Source organism: Vicia villosa, linkage group LG5, assembly GCF_029867415.1.
Source record: "Vicia villosa cultivar HV-30 ecotype Madison, WI linkage group LG5, Vvil1.0, whole genome shotgun sequence".
NCBI lineage: Eukaryota > Viridiplantae > Streptophyta > Magnoliopsida > Fabales > Fabaceae > Vicia > Vicia villosa.
Genome location: NC_081184.1, coordinates 62,072,470 through 62,096,249, shown reverse-complemented (window position 1 = coordinate 62,096,249; position 23,780 = coordinate 62,072,470). Strand labels below are relative to the sequence as shown.

General features: G+C 34.4%; 1 protein-coding gene and 1 long non-coding RNA gene across 2 annotated transcripts; both read left to right on the top strand.

The window, feature by feature from the left end:
• Positions 1-19,050: 19,050 nt before the first annotated feature.
• LOC131606673 (uncharacterized) lies at positions 19,051-20,839 on the top strand. The gene is made up of 3 exons (XR_009284965.1): positions 19,051-19,146; positions 19,249-19,338; positions 20,426-20,839. It is a non-coding gene; the product is annotated as an uncharacterized LOC131606673 (long non-coding RNA).
• Positions 20,840-20,862: 23 nt separating this feature from the next.
• Positions 20,863-22,419, top strand: LOC131604735 (uncharacterized). The gene is made up of 4 exons (XM_058877158.1): positions 20,863-20,917; positions 21,026-21,127; positions 21,221-21,601; positions 22,165-22,419. Exons 1-4 carry the CDS (start codon positions 20,870-20,872, stop codon positions 22,417-22,419), a joined length of 786 nt encoding a protein of 261 aa, XP_058733141.1. The 5' UTR covers positions 20,863-20,869.
• Positions 22,420-23,780: the final 1,361 nt, after the last annotated feature.

Sequence of the window (23,780 nt, the reverse complement as noted above, 5' to 3'; positions counted from 1 at the left end):
TAGCCATCACTCGCGCTCCCTCCATTCTCAACTCAGAACAACCATAACAACATCGATTCACAGAAAAATTCAAAAGAAAAAAGAAGAATTTTCGAAGTGAAGAAGCAAGACAAAGATGAAGCAAGTCAGAACGCAAGAAACGAAAAATACCTGGATCGATGATCTGCATCTCATTGCGTTTATTTCCCATTCTCTTTGTATCAAATCATTCGAAGGCTTCTTTGTTGACGCAAAAATATAGTCGAAGCCGCTATCTGAGTTTCACGGTGGTCGGGAATCTCCGCCACCGTACAGGAAACTCAGGTGGTCCAGACAGGTACTTCTGACGCACTTTCCTACTCTTTGATATGCGTATTCACGTGATGTAAACCTTTCTTGCTTCATTCATTGATTCTCTAGAGCTTAGGGTTCCAATTTGGTTTTATTCAATCTGATTACGTGATGAATTTTCAGCAAATTCTAAGGTCGGATATGTGATTAGAGCGTGAATTTAGGTGTGGTTTGTGCTTAGATCGTGGTGATTAGAGGGATTTTCACGGTGGCGCTTCGTCACTGTTTCGTTCTTGAGAATTGAGGAAACAGAGTTGATACGAAGAAGAAGAAGAGTCACAGGAATCAACCCTAATCCCCTTTCGTTTTTATTTAATTTTTATTTTTAATTGAATTCCCTTTTTTTTTCTTTTTCTTTTCTAATTGAAAATCGTGATAATAAAAAATCTGAAATGGATCAAATACAATCTCTATTGGGCCGCGAATTGTTAGGTACACCCCTGTCTAAGCCCATGCACCATCTGCTTTTTGGTATGCTGTAACAAAAAATAATTGTTGGGCCAACACCCTGGGCCCTGCGCCAAATTGCTAAAACTACACTCTAATTCAACTTAAACCCCCCTGTTTCCATGTTTTGTAATTAGATTTAATTTTCCTTTTAGTATTTTTCTTCCTAGTTTTTTTTATATTAAAAACATATAAAAAATCAGTAATAAAATTTGATAGTTAACTTTAGGATTAATTTTAGCTTTAGAATATTTCCAATGACATAGAAAAAAATAAAAAATATTAGTTTTAGGATTAATAGATTTTTAGTATAATTTAGGCTTGAATTTGAATTCAATTTCTCACATAAAAAAGCTCATGATAATAATAGTCCTTCTAATCAATTTCTTTACTATAGTTTGACTTGTTACTTCATGCTTTTGTGCAATTTTTTTTATCATTGTATTACTTATTTTTTGCTTATGATTGTGATCTTCCAATTTGCATATTCCTTTAGATCTTAGGACTTATAATCTTCACATAACTTTAGGTAGATTCATTAACATAACTATTAGGTTAGAGTAATCATTAGGATAGTCCCCCCTCTTTCATTTATTTTCCTTTTACAACTTCAAAAATACCTAACAAATACAAACTAATTCCCTCTAAAAAGTACCAAGAAAACACCTAAAACATTAATAAAGGTTGAAAACAATAAAAAGGGAATGGAAGTTCTCGTCTCCCTTGCTCTAGGGAATCACTTGAGTGGAAGTTCCCAATCCTAAAAAACACCAACCAAAGAGAGTAACTCGAGTCTCCCTTGCTTAAGGGTTCCACTTGAAACACTCAAACTCTCTCTTTTCTCTTGCCTTCTTGGAATTTCTTAAGGGCATTGTTATTTCCGCTCGATCGCATCGTAGGCCGTCCCCTTATGCAAGAGCGTGAACGTTAATGCTGCCCAACTAAAAAACAAACAAAAACATTTGAGCCGAACTACGGCGCTCTGATTCTTGAAAGGGATATGTAGGCATTGGGTCGCGGGGCCTAAGTGAGCACAATTGTAAATAATTCCTTCTTTTCCCCGTATTTCTTTTTGCATGCATTCGCATTTAGGCTTTAGACATAGCACACACCCTGTAGATAGAAACAATATAGGTGGATACCATCGAGTACGATGGGCGTGAAGGGTGCTAGTACCTTCCCCTTGCGTAACCGACTCCCGTACCTAGTTCTATGGTCGAAAGACCTTGTTTTTATTCATTTTAGGTTTGCTAGCATTCCTTTCCTTTTAGGATAGATAAGTTAATGGTGACTCTGTTCATTTTTCGCGAGCGTGCGAAAAATACAAAGGCATTTTATGACAATAACAACAACAAAAGGGTTCCTACGGAGTACCGTAGATGTGAGGGGTGCTAATACCTTCCCCTTGCATAACAAACCCCCTATACCCAAGTCTTTGATACATTTATTAGATTTGATTTTAAAAACTTATGTGGGTTTTATTTCGCTTTTCTCTCATTTCCTTTGGAAGCAATAAAGCGCGATGGCGACTCTGTTAAAATATCTTAGCTAAGTCAATCAATGGCTCTAGTCTCATAAATTTTACCGCTACACATCTGAGGGTGTATTTATAGACCGATTATCTACCGTGTAAGTAGTAATCATACAGTATAGAACTGGGCTGTTTATCCTAGAGGCGAAGTGGTTATTAAGAGCTGCTTTGCATAATTTTTGCAGTACCGTAAAACATCTTAAAGAAAGTGTATTGTTCCGCGACTCGACCTGGTAATTTTTTCGGTGAAAAAATTGTTAAAATCGTGATCCAACAATTTTAAGACATTTCGAATTGCCATGGCTACTGAAGAAATAATTGGTATTTTTACGGATACTATCTTGGACAAACCGTTCATGTTTGAGAGATGTCACTTCAAATATTGGCAACAAAAAGATGATTTTCTTCTTAATGTTGAAAAAGATAGCTAACATTATGACCGAGGACATTTTGTTGCTCCTTCTGGATCAATCAAACAAACTAACTGTGAGAAATTTGGGGATTCAAAAGGAACAAATAATAGTGTTAAAATTGAATTTGCTGCACAGATTAAAGCGAACAATTTATTGCTTAAGAAAAAAATCACCTTATAGAAAGAATGATTATAACATTCTGAATGGAATCACAAATGATTTGTATGACTATTACAGTAACTGCGATACTTCAAAATATGTTTAAGAGGCTCCGAAAAATAAGTATGACATTGAAGAAGCTGGAGAAAAGAAGAATGATTTTTGCAGCGACGTGAAGTATCAAATGGTAGATGAAAGGTCCATAGAAACCCAAAGTCACGAATTTCAAAAGATTGCTCATAAGATCATCACTAAATGTATGTATTTATATGAACAGTTCGAATTTCTTTTAATATTGACAAACTGCCCCTAGTTTGAAAGTTTTTAAGAATTATGCTTTGTTACAAAATAAAATAATTTTTAATTGAGAGACTGATTATTCTCATTTAAATTGAAGAAGAATCTTATCGAATAATTAAATAGAAAAGCCTTGGTTCTTTTAAATAATTAAAAGAAATTAGGTGTGGTTCTGAAGCCATATGGAAAAACATTAAAGAATTAGAACCGCAATATTGTGAACCGAATTAAGAATGGGAACCCTTCTATGGCCCTAATTTCTCCAACTAGACAACAACCACCACCTCAAAGAAATGACATTGTTTTCCCTTTGTTTCAACTGTGGAAAACTAAGTCATATGGCTAAGAGATGTAGAAGCAGGTTTGAACCTGGTGTAGCCCGTAATGCACAGGTTAACATGGCTAATGGACAATTTATTACTATGATCATTGAAATCAACATGGTTGATGGATTTGATGGTTGGTGGATAAACACTGGTGTCTCTTATCGTGTTTGTTATGATCGTGTTTGTTATGATCGTGTTACGTTTAAAACATACATGAATACTAAAGATAAGAAAGTGTTGTTTGGAGATGTCCACACCACTAATGTTGTCGATATTGGAGAAGTGGAACATGGCCACCTATGAAAAGACTTGAATCTTTAAGGATGTCATGCATACTCCAGAGAATATAAAGAATCATGTTTATGTTTTTTCTTCTTATAAAAAAGGAAAGATTTAGTCAGTTTATTAGGGTAGATTTGTACACCATCATCACAAAGAATGATATTTTTGTGAATGAAATTGATAGGTTTAAAAACTTCGTAAAGAATTTAAAAATGATTTAGTAAGAATTTGTAGTGATAGGTAAATTGTATGATTCTAGTTTATTTAATTATTTTTATAAACAACATGGAATTATACATGAAACGAGTGCTCCATATTCTCCTGAAATGAATGGTAAAGCAGGAAGAAAGAATAGAACTCTTATTGAACTTGTTGTTGCAATTATGATGAATTATGGTGTTGCACCTCACTGGTGGGGGGAATTTAATTGATTGTTTGTTATGTCCTGAATAGAGTTCCCAAGTCAAAGAGTAATATCTCTCCTTATGAGATATTAAAGAAAATGCAATCAAACTTGTCTAATTTGAGAATTTGGCGATATCTGACTTATGTCAGAAAATTTCGGATTCGAAACGAGTTAAACTCGCTAGTAGAGCATATGAATGTGTATTCATTAGGTATGCAGGAAACAGTAAGGCATATAGGTTTTATGACCTAAATGCAAAAGTGATCATAGAATCAAATGATGTAGGTTTCTATGAAGACGAATTTCCCTTCAAATCGAGAAATAGTGGGGGCGCTCAATCGGGTTACATTCCTGTGATAAGAAGCACAGAAACCAGCAACAATGTAGAAACGGGACTTTGACGAAGTAAAAGAGTAACGGTTTCTAAAGACTATGGGACGGATTATGAGGCTTATAATGTAGAAGAAGATCCAATAAATATTCAATAAGCCTTGTCATATATGGATGCAAATTTATGGCAAGAAACTATAAACGATGAGATAGAATCTCTAGAACCTAACAAGACCTGGCAATTAGTAGACTTGTCTCTTAGTTGTGAACCAATCGGTTGTAAATGGGTTTCAAAAAGGAAACTAAAACATGATGGAAATATTGATAAATACAAGGCTCGCCTTGTAGCCAAGGGTATAAACAAAGAGAAAATATAGATTTCGACATCTTCTCTCCAATCAACAGGATTACATCCATTAGGGTACTTATTTCAATAGCTGCTATTTATAACTTAATAGTATACCAAATGGATGTTAAAACAATTTTTTAAATGGTGACTTAGAAGAAGAAATATATATGGAACAACCGGAAAGGTTTATGATACACAGATAAGAAAACAAGGTATGTAAGTTAGACAATTCAATGTATGGATTAAAACAAGATCCTAAACAATGGCATAAATTTTTTGATAAATTAATGATATCGAATGGGTATAAAGTGAATGAAAGTGACAAATGCGTTTATTACAAATATGAGAATCGCATCTACACTATCATATGTCTCTATGTAGACGATTTACTCATATTTGGATCAAACATTCAGATCATTAATTATGTGAAATCATTGTTGTGCAACAACTTTGACATGAAAGATCTCGGAGAAGCAAGTGTGATTGTTGGTATCAAGATCACGAGATCCGAGCAAGGAATTTCTTTGGATCAATCACACCATGTGAGGAAGATCTTAAAGAAATATAAATACTTTGATTGTAAACCTGCATGCACATCATATGATTCAAGTGTGAAATTGTATAAGAACACTGGTGAAAGTGTAAGACAAACAGAGTATGCGAGTATCATTGGCGGTTTTAGGTATGCCACTGATTGTACTAGACCTGAAATTGCATATATCGTAGAATTGCTATGCAGATTTACAGGTAGACCGAGTAATAAGCACTGGCAAGCTATTGAGCGAGTTATGAGGTACCTTAAAAGGACCATAGGTCTCAGCCTACACTATCATAAATTTCCTGTTGTGCTAGAAGGGTACAGCGATGCACATTGGAATACCTTATCGGATGAGTCAAAGCTATTAGTGAATGTATACTTAGTATAGCTGAAGGAGTTGTATCTTGGAAATCAAAGAAACATATTATCTTGGCTTAGTCCACAATGAAGTCTGAGATGATAGCACTAGCCACAGCTAGTGAAAAAGAAAATTGGTTAAGATGTTTACTAATTGAGATCCATTTATGGGAAAAAACTATGTCAACTGTGTCGATCCATTACGATAGTGCCACGGCTATTGTAAAAATTGAGAATAGTTATTATAATGGTAAAAGACGTCAAATAAGAAGGAAGTTCATCACCGTCAGAGATTGTATCTCTAAAAGAGATGTAAGAGTGGATCAAGTACGCACTGATGAAAACTTAGCAGATCCTTTGATGAAAGGAACGGCTAGAGAGAAATTTTATAATACATCTAAGAAGATAGGACTAATGCCTATAAAGAAATGCGTTTCTCATGATGGTAACCCGACCTAGATGATTGAAGATCCCAATAAATAGGTTCAATGGGTAATAACAAGTTATTATCAATATGAGATGATCATGCAAGTGAAGCATGAATCCTGAAGTAATAAGAGGATGAGATAATAGAAACTCTTAATGAGATCTATATTTTTTATGAGGGAGTACCTAGGCTATAGAAGTACTCTTGATAGATTCACCTATGTGATTGTGGAACTTAGGTCGGTTCCTATGAAATTTTGAGGCAAAATTCCTAGAGCCTTCACTAAACTAGGATACACGTGCAGGGTCATTAAAGGACGGGCTGTTAGAATACACCCTAAGAAAAGGTTATGTGAGAGTTTGATATCTGGATAGAGTTCAAGACATTTGTGTTACTCTTGTTTAATCGGAATCCTACTTGCTACGCAAAGGTTCAAGTCGTAGACACCTCTGCTTATGCACAACCTTAGAAACATTTGACGTTACTTCTAAAACACTTTTTAAATTTAAGAGGGGATTGTTGGAACATTATGTCAATATTCCAAAATAGGGAGATGAATTGAAAAAACTCTAAAGTCAAGTCTCACATTATGTGTTAGTTGAAAAAACTCCTTAGTCCCACATTGCTTAGATTAGAAATATTGGGTAGTTAACTTCATTATGTAAGAAATTCAGTTATTTCATTCCAAAACACACCAAAAACTTATTTTGAGTTTTTCCTTCCTCACTCTCATAACTCTGCGTCTTTCGAATTGTCGAAGCGCCAAACTCTCCTCTTTCTTTCTACTCGTTGAATTTTCCGAGTACTTTCTTGAATTCTCCTTAGAGAATAATGTTAATTTCTCCTCGTTTGAGTTGAGAAATTATCAAGTATAATTTTTCTTGGATTCTCTTTAGAGAATTATTGAAATTTCTCTTGGTTTGAGAAAATATTACGACTGGTCGTTATACCTGATACTAAGGTGGTATTTATACCATATTTGAATGGTCTTAGTACCATCTGAGGGTGTATTTCTAGACCGATTATATATTGTGCAAGTAGTAATCGTACAGTATAGAACTGAGTTGTTTTATCCTAGAGGCATCGTGGTTATTAAGAGCTGCTTTGCATAATTTTTGTAGTACCGCGAAATGTCTTAGAGAAAGCGTATTGTTCCAAGACTCAACTCAGTAATTTCTTCGGTGGTAAACTTTTTAAAATCGTGATCCAACAAGAATTGATATATAGTGAAACTAAAAATATTGATTGATATAGAGAAAGAGAGAAAGAGGTGAAGCATTAAGATAGCGTGGCAGAATTTGTATGATTTTCGCACCAGAATTGTGGCCGGAGTATTTTTTTTAGTTTCAACTATAACTGATCTTACGGTATTAAAAATCTTAGTTTGTTTATATATAGAAAAAAATTTGGTACTACGTTTTTGGCATCATAATCTTGAAGCACCTCCTTTGTATTGATTACTCATATTGCTGTTACATTTATATGTAACATTTGGTCCAAGATTGCATTAATTTGTTTTAACTGAAAAGATTTTAAAAAATATATATTTAATTACACTTGCTTCTTTCCTTTGATGCCTTCTCAATTGCTTCTTACTGCTATATTAAAACTAGATAGTCAACTATCTATAAAAGATTGGAAGATGCTTACGCACTTTCAATCTTACCCTTTCATTAAAAAAAAATTATACTATTCAAAACCCTTTTTGATAATTGACTAATTAAAAATGTATTACCCAATCAGATTTTTGTTTTATGCCAAGTGGCACTTAACTTTTTCAAAATTCTTTGAAGCACACTATTATGTGGGTAAAACAAATGTCTTTGTAATAAACTTTTTCATTTAATATGTTATAGTATTAAAATAGTATTAAATAGTTACAACATGTTGAAATATTATATTTTTTTGGAGATTAAAATAATTTATTATTAATAAATTTAATATTTATTATGGTTATAGTATTTAATTTTGGAATAGAACGTGGTAGAAATAGTATTAAAATTTTTTATTTATTTATTATTTTTCTATTATATTTTTATTTTGTTTAAAACTCCATTTGCAAGTTTTTAAAAAATTAGTATTAATTATCTATTCAATTTATAACCTGTTAAACATATGATTATTTAGTTTGTAAATTAATTATATATTAATCAAAGCTTTTAATTAAAAAATAATAGGTGCTTGCACTATACATTGAAGTAAAATATGATTCAATGTCACCCTACATTCAAACTTTAAGTTGGAAAATTCTAAATAGAGTTATTACCACTATAACATTTGTTGTCTTTGGCAACACTTTTTTAGGTAACACGTAAAAATCGTTGCCTTAAGTTCGTATAGGCAACGTTTTACGGTTGTTGCCAAAAACATATCTGCAACCCTTGATAATCGTTGCCTAAGATACTTCTGGGGACGATTTCGGAGCGTCACTCTTGTAATTTTTTGACAACAATTGTTAATAGTGCCCTCAATTGCTTTTGGGGACAATTTTATAGCGTTAATATATTATTTTTGTAGCAATGTTTCATAATCGTCCCCTGAAATATTTTTGGGGACATTTTTAGACTGTTACATTAGTTCTAATAAAAGGCTACATTTCTTCAATGTTGCATAAAATTTTAGCATCATCAAAATTTTGGTGGCAATCTTCCCTCCAAAACTTATACACTAAAAAACAAATATTTCTCTCTAAATATTTTTAACAAAAAATTAAAATTTTCTAACACTTATTAAAATAATATAACTATAATATAGGCATTTATCCACACTTGATAAAAAATTCAAAATAAAATGAAATTATAAACACTCCAAAGAAAAAAAATTAAGTCAAACTCACTACTCCTCTTAACATCACGTTTTAGGTTAAAATATAAAAAATTGAAAATAGAAAAAAGAAAAAGAAAACTGAAAGGAGAACGGAAGGTCTCCTTCTTCAAACACCCACCGCCGAATCTCATCCACAACAGTGCCGCCATCTCTCATCAGTTGATTCTTTTGGTCAGTTGATTCTAACTCCCACCGATTTCTCTCTCAAACAACCTTTAATCAACACTTCACACAATTTGAACTTCAAAAATTATTTATTTTTAATCCAATCCATTCTCCTTAAAGTTCAAAACTTTTTTCAATCTGCATTTTGGGTTTTAGGTTAATGAGTAATGGATTGTATCATTATTCTGTGATGTGCAGGTTCTAGTGCGTCTTTCCTGAAGGATAGAAAAACACTTAGAAAGGGGGGGGGGGGGGTTTGAATAAGTGTAGCTTTAAAAACTTGACAGATAAAAATAAAATGCACAGTTATTTTTATCCTGGTTCGTTGTTAACTAAACTACTCCAGTCCACCCCCGCAGAGATGATTTACCTCAACTGAGGATTTAATCCACTAATCGCACGGATTACAATGGTTTTCCACTTAGTCAGCAACTAAGTCTTCCAGAGTCTACTGATCACACACTGATCACTCCAGGAACAACTGCTTAGATACCCTCTAAGACTTTTCTAGAGTCTACTGATCCACAAGATCACTCTAGTTACAATCTGCTTAGTTCACTCCTAAGACTTCCTAGAGTATTCTGATCCACACGATCACTCTAGTTCCTTACAACTTAATGTAATCAATTCTAAGAGTTTACAAATGCTTCTTAAAAGCGATAATCACAACTGTGATATTTCTCTTAATCGTTTAAGCTTAATCTCACTAATATATTACAAAAGCAATGTAGTGAGCTTTGATGAAGATGAAGATTCTGAGTTTAGATTTGAACAGCGTTTCAGCAAGTTGAATATGAGTTGTTTTGGTGCAGAATCGTTAAAATCGTCAACCTTGCTTTTCATCAGAACTTCATATTTATAGGCGTTGGAGAAGATGACCGTTGAATGCATTTAATGCTTTGCGTGTTCCGTACAGCATCGCATTTAATGTTATACGCTTTTGTCAACTACCTCGAGCCTTGTTCACGCTGTGTCTACTGACGTAGCCTTTAGTAGCTTTTAACGTTCCTTTTGTCAGTCAGCGTAGCCTGCCACTTGTACTTCCTTCTGATCTGATGTTTGTGAATACAACGTTTGAATATCATCAGAGTCAAACAGCTTGGTGCATAGCATCTTCTGATCTTCTGACCTTGAAGTGCTTCTGAGCGTGATACCATCAGAACTTCAGTGCTTCTGTTCTCTTGTTCTTCTGATGCTTCCATAGACCCATGTTCTGATTCTGCTTCGACCATCTTCTGATGTCTTGCCAGACCATGTTCTGATGTTGCATGCTGAACCTTTTGAGACAAAGCTTCTGAGCGCTGAATTATGCGTACTCTTTATATATTTCCTGAAAGGGAAATTGCATTGGATTAGAGTACCATATAATCTTAAGCAAAATTCATATTATTGTTATCATCAAAACTAAGATAATTGATCAGAACAAATCTTGTTCTAACAATCTCCCCCTTTTTGATGATGACAAAAACATATATAAATGATATGAATTTCCGATCAGAAAGAACAGACGGCAAAAGACAAATTACACAGCTATAGCATAAGCATATGAATATGTCTCCCCCTGAGATTAACAATCTCCCCCTGAGATAAATAATCTCCCCCTGAAATAAATACTCGAAGAACTTTAATAAAAGACTTCCTTGATTATTTCGGTAGAGACGATCATATAAGCTTCTGTCTTCAGAGAATTCATAGCTTCTGACTTCTGCTTCCATTGGACAGCTTCAGAACTAGAATTTCCTTAGATCCCTAGAACACTCACAGCTTCTGATTCCTGCTTCCATCTAGGACAGCTTCAGAACTTGAATTTCTTTGATCTTCTGAACATTCACAGCTTCTGATTTCTGCTTCCATTCAGGACAGCTTCAGAACTTGAATTTCTTTGATCTTCTGAACATTCACAGCTTCTGATTTCTGCTTCCATTTAGGACAGCTTCAGAACTTGAGTTTTCTGGATCTTTAGAACATTCGCAGCTTCTGATTTCTGCTTCCCTCGGATAGCTTCAGAGCTTGAATTTCTACCAACATCACTTCATGCTAGATTTGTATCAGAACATTGTTGAATGTTCCAGAGCATCATCTGAGCATCTCTACATCCTGAAATGTTACAGAACAAAAACTAAACGACAAAAGTCAGCATGAACGAGTTAGAACATAGAATATATGTTTGAACACATTATATGAATCAGAGCCATATAGGCTAAAATAATGTATCAGAGCAAATAATGTATCAGAGCCATAACATTATATGTATCAGAGCAAATAGAATTTTGTCAGAACAAATAGACAAATATGGATCAAATTCTATTATCAGTGCTTCTGATTCATTCTTCTTTCTTGCTTCTGATTTCTGAAGCTTGACAGCACTCAGCTTGCTTCAGTTTCCATGGTTTTGCTTCTTGTGTTTGCTTTGAAGATTCTCTTCACTTCTTTATACCTGCAAAACACTTAAACCATATAGAACTTGCAGTTCTTGTTAGTGAATGTGTGGGAGCTTTACCCAGCAACTGATAGATTAATCAAATCATTTATCATTTATCTTTCTCCCCCTTTTTGTCATATCATCAAAAAGAATATTTCAAAAGATTCAGATGAATAAAACGACAACTAAAAAACACTGGAATGTAAAAGCAAAGAAACTTTTCATTGATAATCAAAAGATATTACATGAAGATGTTTAACAAGCAGATGCAACAAGGAAAAGAAAACTACAAAGACCAAAGCCTAAGACCCTAGCTAAGACAAAGTCTGTGCCAGCATGCCATGAAGGAGTGAAACGCCTCATTGACTGCTTCTTGGGCTTCCAGGCGAGGGATCAGGGAGACTTGGTTCTGATGCAGATCTGCCACAATCTTTATCGGAGACAACATTCTCAGCGGGTGAAGATGAAGAGATTTCTTCGGAATGGATTAAGGGAGAGGAAAGATTAGATGAAGAGGAAGTTGAGTCTAGGAGGAAACAAGATGAGGAAGAAGATGGAGAAGATGGATGGCTTTCACCAGGGGGTTGAAACACACGTCTGGAATAGTTTCCAGATAACATTGCTTCGAATGGATTCACCTTGAGAGGATCATAGGTGATTTTTATCTTTTTGGGTTTGGAAGGTGATGTTTCAACAGCTTTTCTTTTGTTGTTTTGATCTTTTCCATGGTTTCCTGGGCTTGATGAGGAGTTCATGATGGATTTGCCGAAAATGAACAGGTAGGGTTTGATATGAATGCAAAAGGATAGAGTGAATAGAGAAAATATGAGAGGGAAGGAGAAGTATTTGAAGAGTATTTAAAAGAAAATAAAATGAAACGAATGATGAAAAGCATTTAATGTTACGTGACGTGAGGAGAGATAATAAAGACAAATGAGGTGACTAGCACAGTTACCTATGGTCGGCGTCCCTTCAACTGCACGCACGTTTATCCATGAATAGTAACGATAGGTTTACCATCCCGAGATAAAAACGTAACAGCTGTTTTGCTTTAAAAGAGGTTCTGAATCAACTTAGACAATGAAACGTTAGTAATAACCGAATCATAATTTCTAAAAGATTTCAATCAGAACTTCAAAAAAAAATAATCCATTTTCATTTCAGAAGATACTCATACATAAGAACTTCTCATCTTCTCATTCTGGGCATAAATCCATACTGATGTTCTTCAGAATGAACTTAAACCTATCTTCAGCCAGGGGTTTTGTAAAGATATCAGCCCATTGATGGTCTGTATCAACAAAGTTTAAAGATATAACACCCTTCTGAACATAGTCCCTTATGAAATGATGTTTAATCTCAATATGTTTAGCTTTTGAATGAAGAATAGGATTCTTAGATAAACATATAGCAGAAGTATTATCACAGAATATAGGAATGTTACTCTCAAATATCTGATAATCTTCTAACTGACTCTTCATCCAGAGCATCTGTGTACTACAACCAGCAGCAGCGACATATTCTGCTTCTGTTGTTGATAGTGCAATAGTTGCTTGCTTCTTGCTATACCAAGAGATCAAATGACTTCCAAGAAATTGGCAACTTCCTGAAGTACTTTTTCTTTCAATTCTGTCTCCAGCATAGTCAGCATCGCAGAATCCTACTAAGTTGTATTCTTTAGATTTTCTGTAAACTAAGCCAACATTAGTAGTACCTTTCAGATACCTTAGAATTCTCTTAACAGCAGTTAAATGAGATTCTCTAGGATCTGATTGGAATCTAGCACACAAACAAACACTGAACAGAATGTCAGGTCTAGAAGCAGTCAAATATAGAAGAGATCCAATCATACCTCTGTATAACTTCTGATCTACCTTCTTACTTACCTCATCCTTACCTAGAATGCATGTTGGATGCATAGGAGTTTTGGCTTCTTTGCAGTCTAGAAGATTAAACTTCTTCAGAAGTTCCTTCACATACTTGGTTTGGTGAACATACGTTCCTTCTGATGTTTGATTTATTTGTATTCCAAGGAAATACTTGAGTTCTCCCATCATGCTCATTTCAAACTCAGCCTGCATAGACTCAGCAAACTCCTTTCCAAGTGTAGCATTAGATGTTCCAAAAATAATATCATCTACATATATTTGACAAATTAAAATATCCCTTTTAAAGGTTTTACAAAAGAGAGTAGTGTCCACTTTTCCTCTAGTGAAACCATTATCCAGAAGGAAAGAACTTAAGCGTTCATACCAAGCTCTGGGAGCCTGTTTCAATCCATACAATGATTTCTTGAGTTTAAAAACATGATTAGGAGACATAGAGTCTTCAAAACCAGGAGGTTGATGGACATAAACTTCTTCATCTATATAACCATTTAAGAAGGCACTCTTAACATCCATCTGATAAAGAGTGATGTTATGTTGAGTGGCAAATGAAATTAATAGACGAATAGATTCTAACCTGGCCACTGGTGCAAAGGTTTCTGTATAATCAATCCCTTCTTGCTGACTATAACCCTGAGCCACCAGTCTGGCTTTGTTCCTTACCACTTCACCTTTCTCACTGAGCTTGTTTCTGAAGACCCATTTTGTGCCGATTATATTGAATCCATCTGGTCTAGGAACAAGATCCCAAACATCATTCCTTGTAAACTGATTCAGTTCTTCTTGCATAGCAATTATCCAGTCTGGATCTTCTAGAGCATGATCAACAGAAGTTGGCTCGATCAAAGATACAAGACCTAATTGACAGTCTGCATTGTTCTTAAGGAATGCTCTTGTTCTGATTGGATCATCCTTCTTTCCAAGAATGACATCTTCTGAATGACCAGAGATGAGTCTGGATGATCTTCTGACAGATGGTTCTTCAGAAATGCTTAGATCCTCCAGAGAAGCTGATACTTGATCTTCAGATTCTTTGCTTCTGAGAAGCTCTGCTTCTGATGCGTTGCTTCTTGGCTCAACAACTTCTGATATATCAATATCACAATCTGCAAAATTATCAAACTGCTTTGGTTTTTCAGAACCAAGCTTATCATCAAACCTGATATTGATTGATTCTTCTACAATCAATGTTTCAGTATTGTATACTCTGTAGCCTTTTGAGCGTTCAGAATATCCAAGAAGGAAACATTTTTGTGCTTTGGAATCAAACTTACCAAGATGATCTTTAGTGTTCAGAATAAAGCATACACATCCAAAAGGATGGAAATATGAAATGTTGGGCTTTCTATTCTTCCACAATTCATAGGGAGTCTTATTTAGAATAGGTCTGATAGAGATTCTATTCTGAATATAGCATGCAGTGTTTATTGCTTCTGCCCAGAAATGCTTAGCCATATTGGTTTCATTGATCATGGTTCTGGCCATTTCTTGCAGAGTCCTATTCTTTCGTTCTACAACCCCATTTTGCTGTGGAGTTCTAGGACAAGAGAAATCATGGGCAATACCATTTTCTTTGAAGAATTCTTCAAAGGATCTGTTCTCAAATTCACCACCATGATCACTTCTGACCTTTATGATTTTACACTCTTTTTTAGATTGAATCTGAATGCAGAAATCAAAGAACACTGAATGAGTCTCATCCTTGTGTTTTAAGAATTTTACCCATGTCCAGCGGCTATAATCATCTACGATGACTAATCCATATTTCTTCCCTCTGACAGATGCTGTTTTGACTGGGCCAAACAGATCAATGTGCAAGAGTTCTAATGGCCTTGAGGTAGAAACAACATTCTTGGACTTGAATGCAGGTTTGGAGAACTTGCCCTTTTGACATGCTTCACAAAGAGCATCTGATTTGAATTTCAGATTAGGGAGTCCTCTGACCAGATTCAGTTTGTTAATCTGAGAAATCTTTCTCAAACTGGCATGACCTAATCTTCTGTGCCAGACCCACTGCTCTTCAGAAACAGACATAAGACAAGTCACCTTCTGACTCATAAGATCTTGCAGATCTGTCTTATAAATGTTGTTCTTCCTCTTGCCTGTAAATAGGATTGAGCCATCCTTCTGATTTACAGCCTTGCAAGACTCTTGATTAAAGATTATATCATAACCATTGTCACTCAATTGACTGATAGATAAGAGGTTATGTGTTAATCCTTCTACAAGAAGTACATTAGAAATGGAAGGAGAGTTACCAGACTTTATAGTTCCAGAGCCAATTATCTTGCCCTTCTGATCTCCTCCAAACTTGACTTCTCCTCCAGACTTAAGCACCAGGTCTTGGAACATAGACCTTCTTCCTGTCATGTGTCGCGAGCATCCAGAGTCCAAGTACCATGACATGTTGTGCTTTGTCCTTTTTGCAGTCAAGGATATCTGCAATAGGAATAATCTTATCCTTAGGTACCCACATTTTCTTGGGTCCTTTCTTGTTAGATTTTCTCAAGTTCTGATTGAACTTGGGTTTAACATTGTAAGCAATAGGAGGAACAGCATGATAATTCTTAATGTGAGTTTCATGATATTTCCTAGGTTGTGTCACATGCTTTTTGGTGTGTGTTATGTGAAAACTTTGAGCATGTGAAGTGTGCCTAATATCATGGGAGTGGCCATACTTGAACTGATCATACAATGGCTTGTATGTGAATTTCATTTCATCAACAGGTTCAAGTTTGTATGGGGTTTCACCCTCAAAACCAATGCCAACTCTTTTGTTTCCAGACACAGCATATATCATAGAAGCTAGCTGACTTCTGCCAATACTTCTAGATAAGAACTTCCTGAAACTTAAATCATATTCTTTCAGAATATGGTTTAGACTAGGAGTGGATTTTTCTGAATCAGAAGGAGATCCAACATTATTGGATAATTTCGAAAGTTTTTCTTTTAATTCAGAATTCTCCAACTCAAGCTTCTTTGTTTCAAATTCAAATAGCTTTTTCAGCTTTTTGTATTTGAGACTAATCTGAGACTTGAGTTCCAGAAGTTCAGTTAGACCGGAAACTAACTCATCTCTAGTAAGTTCAGAAAATACCTCTTCAGAATCTGATTCTGATGTAGATTCTGATCCGTCATCTTCTGTCGCCATCAGCGCACAGTTGGCTTGCTCATCTTCAGAGTCTGAATCATCTTCTGACTCATCCCAGGTTGCCATAAGACCTTTCTTCTTATGAAACTTTTTCTTGGGACTTTCCTTCTGAAGATTTGTACATTCATTCCTGAAGTGTCCAGGCTCATTGCATTCATAGCACATGACCTTCTTCTTGTCAGATCTTCTATCATCAGAAGATTCTCCACGTTCAAATTTCTTCGAACTTCTGAAGCCTCTGAACTTCCTTTGCTTGGTTTTCCAGAGTTGATTTAGCCTTCTGGAGATCAAGGACAGTTCATCTTCTTCTTCAGATTCTGATTCTTCAGGATCTTCTTCTCTAGCCTGAAAAGCGTTAGTGCATTTCTTGATATTTGATTTTAATGCAATAGACTTACCTTTCTTTTGAGGCTCATTTGCATCCAGCTCTATTTCATGACTCCTTAAGGCACTGATAAGCTCTTCCCGAGAAACTTCATTCAGATTCTTTGCAATCTTGAATGCAGTCACCATAGGACCCCATCTTCTGGGTAAGCTTCTGATGATCTTCTTTACATGATCAGCCTTGGTGTATCCCTTGTCAAGAACTCTCAATCCAGCAGTAAGAGTTTGAAATCTTGAAAACATCTTTTCAATGTCTTCATCATCCTCCATCTTGAAGGCTTCATACTTCTGGATTAAAGCTAGAGCTTTAGTCTCCTTGACTTGAGCATTTCCTTCATGAGTCATTTTCAAGGACTCATATATGTCATAGGCCGTTTCCCTGTTAGATATCTTCTCATACTCAGCATGAGAGATAGCATTCAGCAAAACAGTTCTGCATTTATGATGATTCCTGAAAAGCTTCTTCTGATCATCATTCATTTCTTGCCTTGTCAGCTTTACGCCACTGGCATTTACTGGATGTTTGTAACCATCCATCAGAAGATCCCATAGATCACCATCTAGACCAAGAAAGTAACTTTCCAGTTTATCTTTCCAGTATTCAAAGTTTTCACCATCAAATACCGGCGGTCTAGTATAACCATTGTTACCGTTGTATTGCTCAGCAGAGCCAGATGTAGATGCAGGTGTAGGTGTAGACTTTTCACTTTCATCAACCATCTTTTACTGAAGCGTTTTTCTCTTCCTGAATCTTTTCTAAACACGGTTAAGTGCTTGCACCTTAGAACCGGCGCTCTGATGCCAATTGAAGGATAGAAAAACACTTAGAAAGGGGGGGGTTTGAATAAGTGTAGCTTTAAAAACTTGACAGATAAAAATAAAATGCACAGTTATTTTTATCCTGGTTCGTTGTTAACTAAACTACTCCAGTCCACCCCCGCAGAGATGATTTACCTCAACTGAGGATTTAATCCACTAATCGCACGGATTACAATGGTTTTCCACTTAGTCAGCAACTAAGTCTTCCAGAGTCTACTGATCACACACTGATCACTCCAGGAACAACTGCTTAGATACCCTCTAAGACTTTTCTAGAGTCTACTGATCCACACGATCACTCTAGTTACAATCTGCTTAGTTCACTCCTAAGACTTCCTAGAGTATTCTGATCCACACGATCACTCTAGTTCCTTACAACTTAATGTAATCAATTCTAAGAGTTTACAAATGCTTCTTAAAAGCGATAATCACAACTGTGATATTTCTCTTAATCGTTTAAGCTTAATCTCACTAATATATTACAAAAGCAATGTAGTGAGCTTTTATGAAGATGAAGATTCTGAGTTTAGATTTGAACAGCGTTTCAGCAAGTTGAATATGAGTTGTTTTGGTGCAGAATCGTTAAAATCGTCAACCTTGCTTTTCATCAGAACTTCATATTTATAGGCGTTGGAGAAGATGACCGTTGAATGCATTTAATGCTTTGCGTGTTCCGTACAGCATCACATTTAATGTTATACGCTTTTGTCAACTACCTCGAGCCTTGTTCACGCTGTGTCTACTGACGTAGCCTTTAGTAGCTTTTAACGTTCCTTTTGTCAGTCAGCGTAGCCTGCCACTTGTACTTCCTTCTGATCTGATGTTTGTGAATACAACGTTTGAATATCATCAGAGTCAAACAGCTTGGTGCATAGCATCTTCTGATCTTCTGACCTTGAAGTGCTTCTGAGCGTGATACCATCAGAACTTCAGTGCTTCTGTTCTCTTGTTCTTCTGATGCTTCCATAGACCCATGTTCTGATTCTGCTTCGACCATCTTCTGATGTCTTGCCAGACCATGTTCTGATGTTGCATGCTGAACCTTTTGAGACAAAGCTTCTGAGCGCTGAATTATGCGTACTCTTTATATATTTCCTGAAAGGGAAATTGCATTGGATTAGAGTACCATATAATCTTAAGCAAAATTCATATTATTGTTATCATCAAAACTAAGATAATTGATCAGAACAAATCTTGTTCTAACATTTCCCCCTTCCCGCATCGTAACTGCTCAGTCTAACCCTGTTCGTCGCGCCGCTTTCGAGTCCGTTGGCATCACCGTCCTTTCTTCCAACAACGACGTATTCTATTTCATCTCTTTTACTCTTTAATAAATTTGCGTTTTCATTTTCTGACTATTTCTCTCTAGATCGTTCACCGTCGTTTTCTGATTGTTGTTACAGTTGTGTTGAAATTGAAGTCACTTTTAACTAAGAACAAGCTTTTGGTTTAAGTTGATGCTGGAATCAAGTTGAAAGATCTCCAGGTAACAGGTAACAGAACCATGTCATTCCGATGCTTTAACTATTGTAGATGAGTTTGAAAAGAATTAGAATATAAATTGTTCTTGTTTTTAATTAGAATATTTGTTCTTGTATTTAATTAGAATATTGAAATATATGTTTGTTCAGATATGGAATATAAATCAGTCTTGTCTTTAATTTAACACACACCCCTCATGAAATATAGCCCTGTGTTTTTCCTACTCAAGTTTATGCTAAAACTTCTCATCATTTAATCCTAAGGAATCATACCTTATCAATTTCCATCTATTTGATGTTTGTGAAGCCTTCACAATTTCACTTGATAAGATCAAATGCTTGTAGATATTATTAATTCAAAGTCTCAGCTGGTTAGACTTATTGGTAATTAAGGGCAAAACACATGAATCCAAGGAAAGTAATGAGTCAGCACAAAGTATGGGTGTAATTAAGTCAGCTAAGTACATTTGCAGTTTAAAATGATACTACAATACTTCGCTTCCTCTCATTTTTTTTCTTAGTGGCTGCATTATATTTAAGCAAACTATAAAATCAACATTAATTTTTCAACAAAGTAAACACACCATGGAATGGATATAGACAAAGACAACCTTAAACTATCTCTTCCATGAAGTAACATATATATGTAACATAGTTTAATATCATTGCTGGTAATAAAACACATAAACTATTCAGAGTAATATCATTGGAAATATACCTCAGTATTATTGATATGAATTGAAAAATACAGTATTATCTTAGTTACAAAGAGAATAGGAAGATGACCTCTTATATACAAGATAGAAAATATAAAATAACTGACAAAGCTACTAAGCAACAGAAAATAACAGTTAAAGTTTACTATTTCAAGGAAATTATAATACATCCTTTCTGTAAGTAAGGAATTGACAGTTTCACTTTCACGTTATGAGTCGTTAGAATCTGAAATATGAGAAACTTTCCTGTGTTGTTTCTTGGGAAACAAGGAGAAACAACCACTTGATGTTTTATCCATTGAACCTGTTTTGCTTGCATCGATCTTCTTCTCATCTTGTAGTTTCTCTTCTAGTGATATTTTCTTCAATTTTTCCTTGTATAGCTTCTGCATCACATATGTTTCAGCTAGTCTATACCCTCCAGATGCCATGCCTTGTTTGAATGATTGAATGAAAAGTGAGAAGAAAGCTGGGGAGAATTTGAATATATATAGACGTATAGGCTTGGGAAGAAGGAAAGAAAATTCGTCTCATAACGTCTAGTTTGACTGACTTTCACTTGTTTATTTCTTTTTTTCTTATTTCAAAAAGTATGGGTGCTTCCTCGTTATGTATGGGTTTAACAAGTCCACATAACACAATTAGCACATTTTCCTATTTTTTAATATTTTTATTATATTACTTTTAGTGCTAGCAGTAGGAAGAACTATTTTTTAATGTTTTTATTATATTACTTTTAGTGCTAGCAGTAGGAAGAATATGTCACTGCAAACAAACGTATGCCGACGTATGCCGTGGTCGTTACACCAAAGTATCAGCTAAAGTGGATGCATCGAATGGGTCCCAAAAACTTTGCTTTGACTCGTGAAAAAGTGGTAACTTTATTTCCATCTAGATAAAATATTCCTTGTATGAGTGGTTCTCTGGAATAGGCATTTTAATTCACAGGCTGTTTTGTTATGGAATTATTTTGATTTGTGCAGCGTGAAAAGGAAAAAAGAGAGCCCACTCAATCAGAAATGTTTGTTGAAACTCGAAAAGGAAATAAAGGAAAGGAACTGGATGTAGAAACTGGAAAAGTAATTGTATGTAACATTATTTATATAATATATTTACTTAATATAGTCGACTAACATTGTCTATACTAGTAGTTAATATTTTCTTGTAATTTATGCTAGGCCCAACTTCAAGAAATGGTTGAAAAGGAGGAAAGTGATACAGAAGCTTTTAAGGCTGTTTTTGGAAAGGAGTGTCCCGGCAGGGTACGCTGTTATGGGAGAAATGTAACTAAAAGTTCCTTAAAGCGAAAGGCGGAGATTAATGCTTTGAAACAAGCACACAGTGAAGAGGTCTCTACATTAAGGAACGAGTTTCAAGATCAGATTGATAGATTGCAAAATGCTTTTAAGACCGTAATACAACAATGCAATCCTCAAATTAATATGGAGTCAATCGAAGATTTGTTAGGATTATCTCATGGAGATGCTAACAGTTCCCCAAAGGATATGAGACAACAATTGCATTCCTCTACGTCAACTCATGCTACATGTCATGGAAAGGTAACCATATATACCAATATTATTGATTTATATTATTCTAATTGAGTTATATTATCTAAATTTTGGTGGTTAACGTATGCAAATAGTAACAACACCTAGATTAATATAGGCAAGTAGCTGAAATTGTGTTATATTAGTATATAATTACAAATATGGAACGGTATATATATATATATATATATATATATATATATATATATATATATATATATATATATATATATATATATACTTATACTGTATACAATTTTGTTAATATATATAACTTCTAAACTATATATACTATATACTGTTACAATTTTGTTAATATATATATATATATATATATATATATATATATATATATATATATATATATATATATATATAACTTCTATATATACTATCTACTACTGTTACAATTTTGTTAATATATATAAATTCTAAATTATATATACTAGCTACTGTTACAATTTTGCCACCATGTTTTTATAAACAGTTGAGTCACATACAAAAATAATTGATAAGGCTAGTATTAGTAGTAGTATTATGGTTGATGTATTTTCTTTTATTTTCTTATGCAGCATGGTATCAATGAAGATGTTGAAAAGGATGATATAAATGATGAAATTCAAGAGGACGACGTAAATGATGGATTTCAAGAGGAAGTCGTAGGTGACGAATTTCAAGAGGATGACATAAATCTTGATGATGAATTTCAAGAGGACGATATAGATGGTGAATTTCAAGAGGACGATGTAGATGACGAATTTTTGGAGGACGACATATTTGATGAATTTCAAGAGGACGATTTGGATGATGAACTCCAAGAAGACTAACTTGGATGACTTGGATGATGTCTTTTTTTTTTGTCTTGGAGTGGAAAGCATTAAACTTGAACTATGTTTTTTGTTCTTTTGTTGAACTATGTTTTTTGTTAGTTTACTAGGGTCATACTTCAAATTAAGGTATTATAAGTAATGTTACGTTAGGCATTTTGTTTACTAGATACTATCTTGAATTAATGTTTGAAATTAATTTTATTATAATATTACAACTTTTGTGGATGTACGATTAAATTTGATATTGTTTAAGTTATAATCGACATTTTTTTGAAGCCAAACATCATAACCATATTATTTAAAAAATAATTGCAAAATTGTATATTTTATGGGGACATTGCGAAATAACAGACTATAAGCTATGGCTACATTTAAAATCGTTGCCTAAATGAATAGGGGACGTTTTCTGGGCATCTCCGGTGCGAGAGTTGCCTATAGTCTACGGCAACAATTAACAATTGTAGCTACACACAACAACGCTTAAAAAACGTCGCCTTAGTTACCACAAATAATCGTCCCCTATTCCTTTTGTTTAGGCGACGTTTTTAGAAAGCGTGCCCAAAGAACACCAAAAAACGTCCCCTTAGACTATAGGCAACGCTCGAACAAGAGACGCTCAGAAAACGTCCCCTATTCTTTTAGGCAACGATTTTCAGAGTTATGACAACGTTTTTCAAGTGTTGCCAGAGACAACAAATGTTGTAGTGTACAATAAAAATAAGTTAATTAAAAGAGGTATCAGATATCCTATTTTTGTCCAATATGTCGTGCGAGGAATTTATTTATCATATATTTAAGCAATGCTATCGTATCAAAAGAGTTTGCTTTGAGTCAGATAGATAGTTATCGTCATATATTCATCTATATTTGTTTGAAACATGGAGCAATGTTATTTATCATATATTTAGCTATATTTGTTGTTAAAAATGTGATTAGAATATTACATTAAGTGACACGGGACACAAACAGTTAGATACAAATAAAAAACATGCATAAAACTTACTTAAAGAACATTTGATTTCAATATTGGTAAACTCATGTGATGAATCTCGTGGTGTTACATCATAGTATCTGATTTTGTATTTTTTTAAAAAGTTCCTTTGAATTTTATCACCAAGACTATCAATTTATTAATGTATTATAAGAAAACAATAAGAGTAACATTTGTAAATTTTACCATTTCATGTGAATTTTATCATTGAAATTTACTATTTTCACTAGTCACTTTCACTACAATACCTTTTTTTGATCAACCAAATATTTGTATACATTTAGAGTTAATAGTGATATTTGAAAATATGGATAGTTATTAAGCATATTGGATTTATCATGTTGGTGATTTGCTACTTATTTATTTT

Excerpts from the sequence above, each read along its gene's own strand:
- LOC131604735 (XM_058877158.1), top strand. The coding sequence starts at position 20,870 with ATGCATCGAATGGGTCCCAAAAACTTTGCTTTGACTCGTGAAAAAGTG. Across the intron at positions 21,128-21,220 it reads TAGAAACTGGAAAAGTAATT|GCCCAACTTCAAGAAATGGT; the intron begins GTATGTAACATT and ends AATTTATGCTAG. Across the intron at positions 21,602-22,164 it reads ATGCTACATGTCATGGAAAG|CATGGTATCAATGAAGATGT; the intron begins GTAACCATATAT and ends TTTCTTATGCAG.